The sequence below is a fragment of the Amblyraja radiata genome, chromosome 18 (genome assembly GCF_010909765.2).
Source record: "Amblyraja radiata isolate CabotCenter1 chromosome 18, sAmbRad1.1.pri, whole genome shotgun sequence".
Classification (NCBI taxonomy): domain Eukaryota; kingdom Metazoa; phylum Chordata; class Chondrichthyes; order Rajiformes; family Rajidae; genus Amblyraja; species Amblyraja radiata.
In genome coordinates, this window is record NC_045973.1 from 29,408,660 (window position 1) to 29,423,573 (window position 14,914).

At 43.8% G+C, this 14,914-nt stretch overlaps 1 protein-coding gene across 3 annotated transcripts in view; it reads right to left on the reverse strand.

Annotated features, from left to right (window-relative positions):
• p4htm (prolyl 4-hydroxylase, transmembrane) overlaps nt 1–14,914 on the reverse strand; it is a 58,362-nt gene that overhangs the window by 22,313 nt on the left and 21,135 nt on the right. For all 3 annotated transcript variants that reach the window (XR_004414666.1, XM_033037008.1, XM_033037007.1), the window contains exons 3-4: nt 13,508–13,698; nt 6,615–6,711 (exon numbers count right to left, since the gene is read on the reverse strand). Coding sequence is in view for 2 of the 3 variants with exons in the window: in XM_033037008.1 (XP_032892899.1) it covers nt 6,615–6,711; nt 13,508–13,698 (288 nt within the window). In the remaining variant the exon portion in view is untranslated. The remainder of the gene's footprint in view (nt 1–6,614; nt 6,712–13,507; nt 13,699–14,914) is intronic.

Below are 14,914 nucleotides of genomic sequence, written 5' to 3' on the forward strand. Positions count from 1 at the left end.
TCCAAACCAACAGCCTGGTTTCATTCATTTCCGACACTTGCAAATCTAGAACGGGCAGGATGTGAAGTAATAACAAGCAGCTGTAAATTGGAATGTTATGTTGTTCTTTTTTTTTTTAAACTCCCCGAACACGTCAGGGAGAGGGGATAGTGTTCATGATTGAAAAGAATTGGCAAAATTTCTCTGCACATTGCAAACCCTAAAAAAAAGAGATAATCTGTAACCCAGCAGGAAAGAATTTGCAGCAGAGGATTAAAGCAACGTGCTACTGGGATGTACACCCTCCCTCGGTGAAATGAAAAGTGGACCCTCTAAATGCCACAATAGATGTGGTGCCTCCTATGGCTGAAACTCACCATGGGGCCTGAAAGCTTAACATGGACTACCGATTCCACCTAATACCTTATTTACATTAAGCTCCCTGCATAACTATTCGGTTGGGATGAGGATGATTAACGCTGAATAGGATATAGATATTCAAACTAGTTTGAGTGCTGAACCACTTGCAAATATTGCCCCACTTGAATTGTGCCACCCTGTCCTAACTTCCGAAGATGTTCTTCAGAGAAAAACAGCAAAAAACAACTTTTGTTTATTATAACGCATTAGAAATTTAGGGATTTAGAAATTGTAGGGAAAAAAAAAATCTGATGACATGTAGAACCAAATCTCCTCACCTCAAAGACCTCCTCCATACAGCAGGCACTTCTTGGACAACTATTGTTACTTAAAATATAATAGTTCAGTATATGCTAAATAAATACTATACATTATTATATGGAGACATCTATTGTGTCAATGAATGTGAATATAGACATATATTATATGGACATATTTGGAAATTTGAAAAAATACAAAAGGAAAACACTGGGTGTTTGAAAATCACATTACATAATCAGTGTATTTTCCACCATTCATTAAAGTCATGACAAAGTCATTAAAGTCAAAATCATGACCCCATTGCCATATTCTTATATATTTCCCGTATTCCTTGGTTCTCAAAATATCCAGAGACAAAAACAAAAAAATGATATATTCAGGTCAGATAAAACCAAAACGCATTGAAATTTGAAAACGTCCAAATTTGATGAAAGGATTCCATCTCAACAAGAGGACCGGCTTTTAATCTGGAGAATAAAATAATAAACTTTAAATAACTGGCCAACTTGGAGTAAGGCCACATTTGGGGTACTGTGTTCTGTTTTGGTCACATTGCTACAGGAAAGATGTTAAGCCAGAAAGAGTGCAGAGAAGAATTACGAGGATGTTGCCAGGACTTGAGGGCCCCGAGCTAGAGAGAGGAGTTGGGCAGGCACGGACTTTATTCCTTGGAACACAGGAGGTATGATCTTATAGAGGTGTATAAGATCATGAGGGGAATAGACAGAGCAGATGCACAAACTCTTTTGTACAGCAGGAGAATCAAGACCTAGAGGACATTGGTTTAAAGTGAGGGGAAAGATTTAACAGGAAGTTGAGGAGCACCTTTTTCCTCACAAAGGGTGGTGGGCATTTGAAACGAGCTGCCGACAGGTACTACAACAACATTTAAAAGACACTTGGACAGGAACATGGATAGGAAAAGTTTAGAGCGATATGGGCCAACGCGGACAGGTGGAAGTAGTGTAGATGGGGCATCTTGGTTGGCATTAGCATATTGGGCTGAAGGGCCTGGTTCCCTGCTGTATGACTCTATGACAATAGAAGGACTGATGTGGGAAAGTGTGGATGAGAATGTTACAAATGAAGACAATGTAATTAATGCAACTTCCTAAGTGGTTGTTTACATCTAAACTTACTTCAGAACTATTTTCTCTGCTGAATAACTGAAACAGGAAATTTGTATTAAACACAGCTGTGTTTAGTTGACAATAGTGTCATTCTCGGTAATAGCAGGGTAGTAACACCAGGATACATTGTGGCCCTATTCAAACAACCCCCTTCAGAGTTCTCATCTTCAATTAGTGAGCAGAAATGACAGCATCAATTATTGAATCTATTTTTCTGTAGACCCCAGGCAGTACAATAATTTCATGAAGCCTGATTGCACACAAGTACGCTCCATTTACTCAAAATCAAATGAAGTAAATCTAATAGATTATAAAACTGTAGAAGTGTCCACTCTAATCTAAGCCTTATTAAACCATAAAGTCAATGATATAATTTTAGTCAGATGTGTAACAACACAAAGCAAGCTTTCTTGTAATCAACCTCTATTTTTCAGCATCCCTGGACTCCCGAGCTCATCCTCACCCCTACTCTCATGCTTTCCAAGTTGCAATTTTTTCATTGGGAATATGGTAACCTAATACATTTGTCACTTGGCTGGTCACCCCGTGGTCTGTGCTAAGATTTGGAGACGAGTTTTAATCTGGAACTGACGACTGAGGAGTTTAAATTCAGTTACTGAAACAATCTGGAATGAAAAGCTACAATCAGAAATGGAGCCACTGTATCTCAAAAGAAAAAGAGAGCTTGTTTACCCATTCATCCCCCTTATTCAGCATAGGCCATTTGGAACTTTAAACATGCAGTAATCATATAATTCCAGAACATTTATGATACGGAAGTGGGCTGTTTGGTCCATCATTTTGTGCCAGATAAAAAAGAACAGCCCTACCTTAACGTAACTTTCTCTATTTGGAGCAGAGCCCTAGACAGGCACATGGAAGTGCCCCAATCAGTACCCCATTCATGCCTTCTCCCCATATCCCTTGATTCCGTTGGCCCTAAGAGCTCTATCTAACTCTCTTTGGAATGCATCCAGTGAATCGGCCTCCATTGCCTTCTGAGGCAGAGGTCCCAGCACTGAGCCTTGCGCCACCCTACTAATCACCACCTGCCATTCTGAAAGGGACTCGTTAATTCCTACTCTTTGTTTCCTGTCTGTCAACTAATTTTCTATCCATGTCAATACCCTACCCCCAATACCTTGTGCTCTAATTCTGCCCACTTATCTCCTGTGTGGGACCTTATCAAAGGCTTTCTGAAAGTCCAGATACATTACATCCACTGGCACTCCCTTATCCATCTTATTTGTTACAAAACATTTCCAGAAGATTAGTCAAGCAAGATTTCCCCTTCGTAAATCCATGCTGACTTGGACCGATCCTGTTACTGTTATTCAAATGCGCCGCTATTGCATCTTTAATAATTGACTCCTGCATCTTCCCCACCACCGATGTCAGGCTAATTGGTCTATAATTCCCTGCTTTCTCTCTCCCGCCTTTCTTAAAAAGTGGGATAACATTAGCTACCCTCCAATCCATAGGAACTGATCCAGTATCTATAAAACATTGGAAAATAATCACCAATGCATGCATAATTTTTAGAGCCACCTCCTTGAGTACCCTGAGATGCAGACCATCAGGCCCTGGGGATTTATCAGCCTTCCGTCCCATCAGTCTACCCAACACCATTTCCACACTAATGTGAATTTCCTTCAGTTCCTCTGTCACCCTAGATCCTCTGGGAGATTATTTGTGACTTCCTTACTGAAGACAGAACCAAAGTACCTGTTCAACTCGTCTGCCATTTCCTTGTTCCCCATAATAAATTCACCTGTTTTTGTCTTCAAGGGACCCACATTTGTCTTAACTAATCTTTTCCTTTTCACATACCTAAAGAAGCTTTGACTATGCTCCTGTATATAGGATGTATAACCCTGAATTTTCAGTTCCCAGCTCCGATCCCCTTGCAGCCAAGTCTCCGTAATTCCCACAACATACCAATCTTTAACTGAGCCCCAAGTTCATCCACTTTTATTCCTTATACTTTGCGCATTCATTAATTCGGTATTCACTTCCCCTCTCACACTGGTTCCTATTTCACCTGACTTCACTCTCTTATCCCTTCTTGAACTTTCCGTCCCATTAATTCGGGTGTCTTTCGTAACTTTTCCTGTACTCTCTTTCCCTTTAACTCCATCCTTATACTTCAAATTTGTCGATCCCTCCCCCCGCTATTTAATTTAAACCCACCCATGTAGCACTAGCAAACCTGCCTGCCAGAATGTTGGTCCCCCTCCAGTTAAGGTACAACCCGTCCCATTTGTACAGGTCACCCCTACCCAAGTCAGAGACACTGCTGGTGCCTCCGACAACTACACCTGTGGAAATTGTGTCCAGGTGCAGCTCCTGAAGGACCGTGTTATAGAACTGGAACAGCAGCTGGATGATCTCAGGACCATCTGGGAAACCGAGAGCTTCCTGGACAGACCTACAATGACATTGTTACACCAAGGATACAAGAAGTGTGAAGGTGGGTGACGATGAGGAAGAGATGCAAGTGTGGAGTGCCTGAGACCCCGGTGGCTGCACCTGTTGAAAACAGGGACACCCTCTTGGAAGCTGTCGGGACGGACGATACTTCCAGTCCGAGCGACGGACAGGTCTTTCAATTAAATCCTGGTACTGTGGCTCAACTGGAGAGACCAACATCAGATACCGATAGGAGATTCTGTGGAAACAGGCGAGACTCGAGGATGGTGTGTTGCCTCCCTGGTGCCAGGGTTCATTGAACGTCTTGGACGTCTTTCCCTTTAACTCCATCCTTATACTTCCAATTTGTCGACCCCTCCCCCTGCTATTTAGTTTAAGCCCACCCATGTAGCACTAGCAAACATGCCTGCCAGAATGTTGGTCCCCCTCCAGTTAAGGTACAACCTCTGTCCCATTTGTACAGGTCACCCCTACCCAAGAAGAGATCCCAGTGGTCTATAAATCTAAATCCCTGCCCCCTACACCAGTTCCACAGCCACACATTCAGATCCCCTATCTCACTGTTCCTGCCCTCATCAGCAAGAGGTACTGGATGCAAACCAGAGATAGCCACCCTCGAGGTCCTGCTTTTCAGCCTTCTTCCTAAATCTCTAAACTCACGTGGCAGAACCTCCTTCCTCTTCTTCCCGACGTTGTTTGTGCCGACATGCACAACCACTTCCGGTTGCTCCCTTTCCCCCTTGAGGATGCCCAGCAATCGGTCCAAGACGTCTTCAGCTTCCTCGCCAAAGACTTGCACTTTACTCACCAAGGCACTTCACCTCAACAAGGCCGCTCCGCTACAGCTGCACTTATTTCTATCTCCTTCATAATCAACTACTTTAGGGCTAATTTGTAAATGATTCGAACCTGGGCATTTGGTGCACTTTTTACATCTTTGTTCCTTCTGACTCACCTTCTTTCAGCCAATACTCGCTCTCGCTGCTTCTGACTGTTGCTTCACTCTGACCTTCACGGTAAAAATATATTACACTTGCGGGCACCGGCATTTTTGGCACCATTATTCAAAGTTTAAAGTTCTGTCGGCCCGCCCGCTCGATGTACTGGAGCAGTTCCCGTGAACCAACATCCCTCTCCTCTCCCCGCCATCTTTGTGTCCTGGGGGCGCCTCCTGCAGCCTACCTGAGGCATTACCCCAGTCCTTGCTCCTTACATCCGACTTCTCCAGCTCCCTCCCATTTACGCCATCTCGCAAGCTTTCGGGTGGATCCAGATCCCATCGGCCGCCAAACCTTCGGGCGAGGTCCCACCAGAGGGATATGGATCATGTACAGGCAGGTGAGATCAGTTTATGTTGGCCTCATGTTTGGCACAAACATTGTGGGCTGAAGGGCCCATACCCATGCTATACTGTTCTATGTTCAATGATCAGACCTAGTGGGTATGCCAAGCTCCATTCCTTTAAGGGGAAGAGCAAACTTGTTGAGTTGTCATAACAGGCTAACCACTGACATGTCAATTTTTCAGATGATCAAAATTAATGAATTTATTAATCTGCCATGATTGAATTGAAGCTCACAAATTTTGAAATTGGTCGTTCTGTACTTAGATGCGATAGCATTAAGTTCACTAGTAGGCATCATGTTCGGCACAAACATAGTGGGTCGAAAGGCCCATTCCTGTGCTCTACTGGTCTCTGTTCTAGTAGTTGGTCATTATTTATGCACAAGCCCAGATGGAAAGGAACAAAGTGCTGGAGTAACTCATAGTTTCGGGCAGCATCTCAGGAGGACATGGTGACATTTCTGGTCAGGATCTTTCTGCAGACCGAGTCTTCAGACTACTTCTGCAGTTCCTTGTGTCTTAATTGAAAAGGCCATTTACAGTTATGATGATCTTCCCTAGATGCTTGTTCTTCTCTTGAAACTGGTTAGGCGCTTTGAGAGCAATTCAAATCAGCACAATCCAGGTATCCAGAGAAAAGATGTTTAGACTGTGATTTTCAGCCATGTCCTGGCTACACTGCTGCAGCAGCATTAAAAAATGAAGCAGAGTTCCTCACAACCTGGTTTACACTGCTTTAGGACTGTCATAACTTTACCTGATAACATCACCCATTTTTTATACACATGTAGAAATTAATAAGCTTTAACTTTAAAGAATCAGAGATCAAAAATCAGTCACAGCTTACAAAATATTGCTAATTTCTTTTAACGTTTCTTTTGCTACTTAAGTCTGTGCCTCTAGTGACCCATCCTTCTCCAAGTAAAAATAATGTCCGCTTATCTACTCAATAAAAATTCTGCATTATTTTGAGTAATATTAAATTTCCTCTGTTCCAAGAATAATGACCTTGGCATCTTTTGTCTCTCTACCTGCATTACGGTTTCTCACCATTCCCATCAGGGTCAGCTTCAAGTCCTGTGTAGATTTCGCGAATATTTTCAGGAGTAATCCAGACACCATCACCAAATCGTGTGTGCGTCAAAACCTGTTATTAAAAATAATACAATCTTTAAAAACAGTGTTCGATACTAAATAATTGCATTTTCTAGAAAGGTAAATGGTGTAGGATTAGTGTGGTTAGTAAATGCAACTTTGACTGAAATATCATAAATTATTGTATAATGTTTTTCAAATAACCTGATGTATTCTTGTCAGTAGCCACCAAACACCAGAATGAATTCACATAATAAATCTGGCTAAATTTGGCTTCAACTTGCCAACATGCCAGCCAAATACTTTATGTTGATTTTTTTCTTCCGTCATGTCTCTCTGTTGTCCTCATGCTCAAAAGTGGAATTCAATGAGATCCTCAGTGAACAACAAAAGTAATGAAAGTTCACTTAATATAGCAAACCATATGGACATAATGAAATTCAAAAAAATCTATGGTTGCTGGAAATCCAAAATAATAACAGATGATGTTGAAACATGAAGGTATTGGTTTATTATTGTCACATACACTGAGATACAATGAAGGAAGGGACAAGAAGGCACAGCCTCAGAATAAAACCATGTACCTTTAGAATGGAGATGAGGAGGAATTTCTTTAGCCAGAGGATAATGAATATGTGGATATCATTGCCACAAATGGCTGGGGAAGCCAAATGCCATTGAGTATTTTTAAAGCGGAGATTGATAGGCTCTTGATTAGTAAGGGCATCAAAGGTTAAGGGGCGACGGCAGGAGAATGAGGTTGAAAAGAAAAAATAGATCAGCCATGCTCAAATGGTGGAGCAGACTTGATGGGCGGAATTGCCTAATTCTGCTCCTATGACCTATGATCCCATTCTTGAAATGTTAACCTGTTTCTTTTTCCACAGATACTACCTGACCCGTTGAACATTTCCAACATTTAGTCTTTATTTCTTTATGAAGATAATAGATGTTTAACACCATGGTGTATTGTTGTATGACTCAAAGGGTGATTGTAAACCATTTAGAAGTTGGGAGGGTGGCAAAATCTTGCAAATGCTGACTGGGATGGAAATAAGATCCAGCAATATGGGGAAAGATGCATCCAAAACGAGCTTCTTTTCTTTTCTGGCTATCACTTTATTGCCTAAATTATATGTGACAATAAACTGAATTTATATAGCACTTTTACCACAGAGATGATGAAGGGTCCAAAGGGTGACTGACGAACAGGTCAATAATAATAGCAGATCATAATGAGGATTCCAAAGATGAAGAAGCAAAGAAGTTTAGGGAGGAAATTCCCAAACTTAGCGGGATCCAATAACCAAAAGCTGGGGTTTCTATTTTATCCAAATGATAGTCATATTATTTTGAAAAGCACCTTCACCTCATATTCATGTGCATTGAAAAGAGAGCAATGTTTCTGGTTGTTTGCACCAGTAACATCAACACAAAAAGAATAGAATTGGCTGGTGTGAGTCATACACAAACCCACATATCCATTTGTTTTAACATCATTTCAAGATTTAATGCACCTTCAATTGGGTCTCATAATTATTTTCAGGATTAGTCTTCAAATTTTGAATGTTTTCAAAGATTTAAAATACTGAAAAATATGTTATTATTTAATTCACACATAAACTGATTGATGAGCCATTGGGAAAACTTTAATGTAGATGGTACAGTTAATCTTTAATTGTTCCTATTTATTTCAAACTGCTTCAGATTCTACAGAAAATACATTAAAGAACTATGTAATATTCAAGGAGATTTATTCATTGAAAATCACTATTTGTTAATCCTAGACCTTGTGATTTTTAACCACTGACATTATTAGTCATACAGCATGGAAACAGGCCATTCGGCCCAATTCGTCCATACCAACCAAGGTGCCTGATCTAAGCTAGTCCCATTGCCTACATTAGGTCCATATCCCTCGAAACCGTTTCTATCCATGAACCTGTCCAAAAGTCTTTTAAATGTTGTTATTGTATCTGCCTCAACAACCTCCTCTGGAAGCACATTCCATATACTCACCACTCTCTGAATTATTATATGGTATGATCCACTTCAGGGAGCATTATTATCATATATCATTTCTGGGCTGAAGTTTAATTCACTCGTACACATCTTTAATGAAAATATTAAAACCAAGATAAAGTGTCAAAGAAAAACAGCAGCTGCTGGAAATCTTAAAACCAAGCAGTCATTCCTTAGGCTTTAGTTAATACTAGACTAAGTGGAACCCGTTGGGTCCCATGTTCACACGGGAGGGCTGGTCCCCCGACGCAATATTCCACCTCTCCACCAATTCCAATATTGGTGGCCAGTGGGGGGGCTTTCTGGAGTGCTGGTATGGGTTCTTGGGGTGGCAGCTCAGTCCCTCAAGCTTGATCTGCTGGCAGCTAACTCACGGCTGGTGGGCTGGCAGTTGACTCATGACTATTCCTTGAAATTCCATTTCAAGCAGGGTGCAAGGCCACCAAATTCAAATCCATGTTCCTACCATTTCAAGCAGGGTGCAAGGCCATCAAATTCAAGTGCAGTTTCTTACCACTACGAGCAGGGTGCAAGGCCACCGAATTTAAGTGCAGTTTCCAGCCACTTCAAGCAGGGTGCAAGGCCACCGAATTCAAATGCAGTTTCATACCACTTCAAGCTGGATCCATGGTCACCAAATTCAAGTGCAGTTTCATACCACTTTCAGCAGGGTGCAAAGCCACCAAATTCAGTGCAGTTTCATACCACTTCAAGCAGGATGCAAGGCCGCCAAATTCAAGTGCAGTTTCATTGCACTTCAAGCAGGGCCGAAGGCCACAAAATTCAAATGCAGCTTCATACCATTTCATGCAGGGTGAAACCACCATAAAACCACACAAAACACCAAACTCACAGTTCAGTAGACATTCAGTGTGTTCAGTTGATTCACAGCTCAGAGTGAGTCATGACCTCTCCCTCCCCCATCATGCAGAGACTGAGCCACACCCACACTTCCGGGTTTTATAACCCCTCCCCCTCCCACCGGAAAAGGTGTGGCTTTCAGGGCGTGATTGACAAGAGAGAGATTCTCAACATTTTTTAAACACTAATAACACTTTTATTTTTCATTGATCGGAAGAATTCTCTGCACCTGCTCAGCGGAGGGGAGACTGAGTAAGATGGCCATAAATCACAGCCGTAAGTGGTAGCATTTTATCTTAAATTAATATACAGTGCAAACAGGAAGTAAGTGCATTTGCAGTAGTGCCTTTCAATTTCAAGCAAAGCACCCAAGCCACCATTTGCAGTAAGTAGTGCCTTTCAACCTCAAGCCAAAGCACCCAAGCCACCATTTGCAGTAAGTAGTGCCTTTCAACTTCAAGCCAAAACACCCAAAGCCACCATTTGCAGTAAGTGCAGGTGCACAACCTTTTATCCGAAAGCCTTGGGACCAGACACTTTTCGTAATTCAGAATTTGTCGGTCTTCGGAATGGAAATTTTTTAGCGTAGATTTTAATGGCTGGCTCAGTGGTAGAGTGCTCGGCTCATATCCGCAAGGTCGCGAGTTTGCGCCTTGATCCCGGCAGTTACTCGGTCGCGAGTTTGAGTCTTCAATGTCGTTTTTTCTTGCAGAATAAATGTCTGTATGAAATGCAGTGTGTTGAATGAATTCCTGAATTTGTAAATGTGCCCGCAGCATTGAATCACCTCTCGCACTCATGTCACCCTAGCGGGGCTACATGCCCTTAGGCGGCCTAGCTCGGGGATTCTTGAATCCCCGAGCTAGGTCGCGAGTTTGCGCCTCGATCCTGGCAGTTACTCGGTCGCGAGTTTGTGTCTTCAATGTTGTTTTTTCTTGCAGAAAAACTTGCAGGTGTACTGACTGTGTGGGCAGAACTTTGGAAGTGATTGCCCACCAGTCTAAAAAGCCGCTGTGTCTCCCTGTCCCTGGGATAGCAGGGGGCGATCAAACAGCACAATACCCCCTCCCCCTCCAACTCCAGAGGGATCCGCTCCCCGATGGGCCGCTACGGCGACAAGTGGCAGTTTGCCCACAGCCCGAGCTGCGCCCCCTCATCAGCCACCCCAAGAACAAGACGTACCTTGCACACCATCAGCTTCTTCCCCTACGTGTTCCTCTGGAGTTGGAGCGGGGCTGGGCTGGAGTTGCTGCTGGCTGTGGGTCTCTGGGATCTCCGTGCTTGCAGTGGGCCTGGGGGTCGGTGTCCCGTTGGTCCTGACGTCTCCGGCCACCCCCGTGGACTGGAGCTGAGACTGGGAACTGTACCGCCCTTGCCCCCTCCCTCTGCAACTGCAAACAACCCCACTCTCCTGCAAGGGCGGTACAGTTCCCGGAGGATGGCAGGTGGCCGGAGACGTCAGGACCAACAGGAACCCGCTCTCCGATGGGCCCCTACGACGCCCCGAGCTGCGCCCCGTCATCCGCAACCCAGGTTCCTCTGTAGTTGGAACCAAAGATCTTTGGTTGGAACAGGGCTGGGCTGGGCTGCTGTTGCCTGTGGGTCTCTGGGATCTCCGTGCTTGCAGTGGGCCTGGGGGTCGGTGTCCCGATGAGGGGGCGCAGCTCAGGGAACGGCTTCTGGTGGTCCTGACGTCTCCGGCCAGTTTGCAGTTTTCCTCTGTAGTTGGAGCGGGGCTGGGCTGGGCTGCTGTTGGCTGTGGGTCTCTGGGATCTCCGTGCTTGCGGTGGGCCTGGTGGTCGATGTCCAATTGGTCCTGACGTCTCCGGTGACTGGCACGGTCCTGCTGGAATCGCCGACGCGAAGACAGTGCAAAGCCCCCGCGCCGGTGCAATGGGCGGGGAGCTGGAGAGGGGAGGGAAGGGGTCACACACATGGCCGGGAAGCAGAGGGGTGGGTGTAGGTGGGGTGAAACTGAAGGGAGCGACAATCTGCTGCTGCCTGCGCGCTGAGTTAAAAAGTTCCCACGCAAGACTCACGATACACTGTGTATCGTGAGTCTACCGTGGGAACTTTTTAACTCAGCGGGCAGGCAGCAGCATATTGTCAATTATTAACCTTCCCGCGCAATATACCCTCACCTTCTCTTTTATGAATGGGGATTTAGTTCCCCTTTCTTCGAGGACCGACCGGAGGTTCCGCTGTCACCTCTGCGGGCCGCCCTCGGTGAACGTTTTCAAGGACCTTTCTTCAAGGACCGAAAAAATGGCTGCTATTCGAAGGTTTTCGTTATTTGGATCTTCGGATAAAAGGTTGTGCACCTGTAGTGCATTTCAACTTCAAGCAAAAGCACCCAAGCCACCATTTGCACGTAGTGCCTTTTACTTCAAACAAACCATATTTTCATTTTCAAACCACATTAAGGGTACTCACAGTTGTGTAGACATTTGTTCAGTTATTCAGAGCTCATAGAGACGTGACCCTTGGCTTCATCCATCTTGCAGAGAGTGAGTGAGGCACACCACTTCCTGGTTTTATAGTCCCTCCCCCTCATTCCAGCAGGTGAGCAGAGAGAATGGTGATTTATTTAAACTTCTAGCTAAAGCTCCCAAGCCACAATTTGCACTAAGTAGTGCCTTTCAACTTTAAACCAAAGCTCCCAAGCCACCTTTTGCAGTAAGAAGTGCCTTTCAACTTCAAGCCAAATCACCCAAGCCATAATTTTCAGTAAGTAGTGCCTTTCAACTTCAAGCCAAAGCACCCGAACAACCATTTGCAGGTAGTGCCTTTTACTTCAAACAAACCATATTTTCATTTTCAAACCACATTAAGGGTACTCACAGTTGTGTAGACATTCGTCCAGTGTTATTCAGAGCTCATTGAGACGTGGCCCTTGGCTTCATCCATCTTGCAGAGAGTAAGTGAGGCACACCACTTCCTGGTTTTATAGTCCCTCCCCCTCGCTCCAGCAGGTGCAGCAGAGAGAATGGTGATTTTTTTAAACTTCAAGCCAAAACACCCAAGCCACCATTTGCAGTAAGTAGTGCCTTTCAACTTCAAGCCAAAGCTCCCAAGCCACCATTTGCAGTAAGTAGTGCCTTTCAACTTTAAACCAAAGCTCCCAAGCCACCATTTGCAGTAAGGAGTGCCTTTCAACTTCAAGCCAAAGCACCCAAACAACTATTTGCAGGCAGTGCCTTTTTACTTCAAACAAACCATATTTTCATTTTCAAACCACATTAAGGGTACTCACAGTTGTGTAGACATTTGTCCAGTGTTATTCAGAGCTCAGAGAGACGTGACCCTTGGCTTCATCCATCTTGCAGAGACTAAGTGAGGCACACCACTTCCTGGTTTTATAGTCCCTCCCCCTCCCTCCAGCAGGGGCAGCAGAGGGAATGGTGAATTTTAAAAATATATTAATATCTCTCTGATTTTTCATCGATGGGAAAAATCCTCCGCACCCGTAAGGCGGAGAGGGGCTCTGAGCGAGGTGGCCAAAAATGACGGCCGTAGATGGCGGCGTTCTGTCGGAAATCGCAGCACAGTGGGCCAAAAGCGGTCAAGATCAGAGATTTAGTAATGTAGATAGATACAGGCTGGATTGAATGAGAAAGGTCTTCAGTGTGCGACTGCCACTGCAGTCCCCTCTGACAATAGGTTGTGTCACGCCTCATATCCGTTCCGAAGCGACTGAATTGGCAAAGTTACCCAGATTCATGAGAAATTAGAACAGCTGGCAATCATTTTGCATAAGATATATGGATAGTATGCAGATAGCTTTGGTCTGAACCTAATCAGTGCTGTGCCTGATCACAATACATAATGGTGACAGATTATTCAAGTAGGAAGTGTTTAATTCTCACCAGTAGTAATAATCAACCCAATGAACAAGAAGTTACATAATTATTTTTCATCACAAGAACCACAATCCCTAGGAAATACTCTCATGCAATCCAATGTACCTCTGTCATCTGTAGCTGCCCATCTTGGTTGTAGTCAAGCAGATTGAAGATTTCCTCTTTGCTAATGTCCATCTCATCGATGGCCTCCTGTTGAAGGTCAGATGGCATAATCTGGCTTTCCTGAAGTCCCTTTAACTTTGCGAGGTGGATAACCAGTTTACATTCTTCCTCTGAAAGGAAGTTTGCAATCTCTGAGGGGAAAGTAAGAAACAAATAGCTTCTATGATTTAAAACTCCAACCTTACAGAATGCAAAAACAAAATACCAAACAATGACTAGGCTTCATTCATTAAGATCTTTGGTTCAAATATCACTTCAGCCACGTCAACCTGTCAAGACGCTTCAATAAAGTATCGTGCACATTGTAATAATGAGTGCACTTGGCTGCGGAACAGTTTAGCGATGTCTGAGATTATGAAAAGTGATACATGGAATTTACATTTACTTCTTTATAAAACCTAGAGAGTGGCCAACGATTTGGCCAGACACTTTTATAACAAAAAAAGGAGTGTGACCATACACACTTGGGAAATGCTTAAGTGACCCCACGTGGCTATTGGCTAAAACAGCATGGTTTACATAATCCAAGATTTGTTATTACATATTGCAGTGGAGACTTGGGTGACTGGATGATGTTTAAATTTAACATTAATGTAATTTGCACAAATCTCATTACTGTCAATAACAGATTTTGGTATTCCCATTTAGAATCATCCCACATGATGAATAACAAATAATATTCAAAGCCAAGCAAATGCCAAGTACTAGAGGAAAGACACAGAATGCTGGAGTAACTCAGTGGGTCAAATGCTGGACTAACTCCTTGGAGAACATGGAAAACTGATGATTCGGGTCAGGACATTTCTTCAGACGGCACAAGTATTGACCTGTGCGGAAAAGGAATAGGTGACATTTCAGGTAGAGTACCTTCTTCAGACTGAAGTCTCAAGAAGGGTCTCGACCAGATACGTCACCTATTCCTTTTCTCCAGAGATGCTGCCTGACCCGCTGTTACTCCAGCATTTTGTGTCTATCTTCGGTGTATACCACCATCTGCAGTTCCCTCCTACACATGTACTGATCATCTCCAGCAAGAGTTTAGCCACATCCCATTAACATTCAAAGGCAATGCTAACCATGCCACTTAAAATCTTCTCAATATCACACCAATGATGTGATGACCCGCAGTGAATTGGCCACCTTGATATTTTGGAGCTCAGCGAACACTCAACGCTGAGCAAAACCATCAATGAAAGATGCTGTCTTGCTTTGACCCACATGAGAAATCTGGGGCAAATGTATTCATGATAGATATCCAAAGGGAGATAATGTCCAAACGCTTTCCTGATGCAATGATGCCAACACCTGGGTGTCAATGGAGCTTTCAATACAAATGATTGAGCAGGG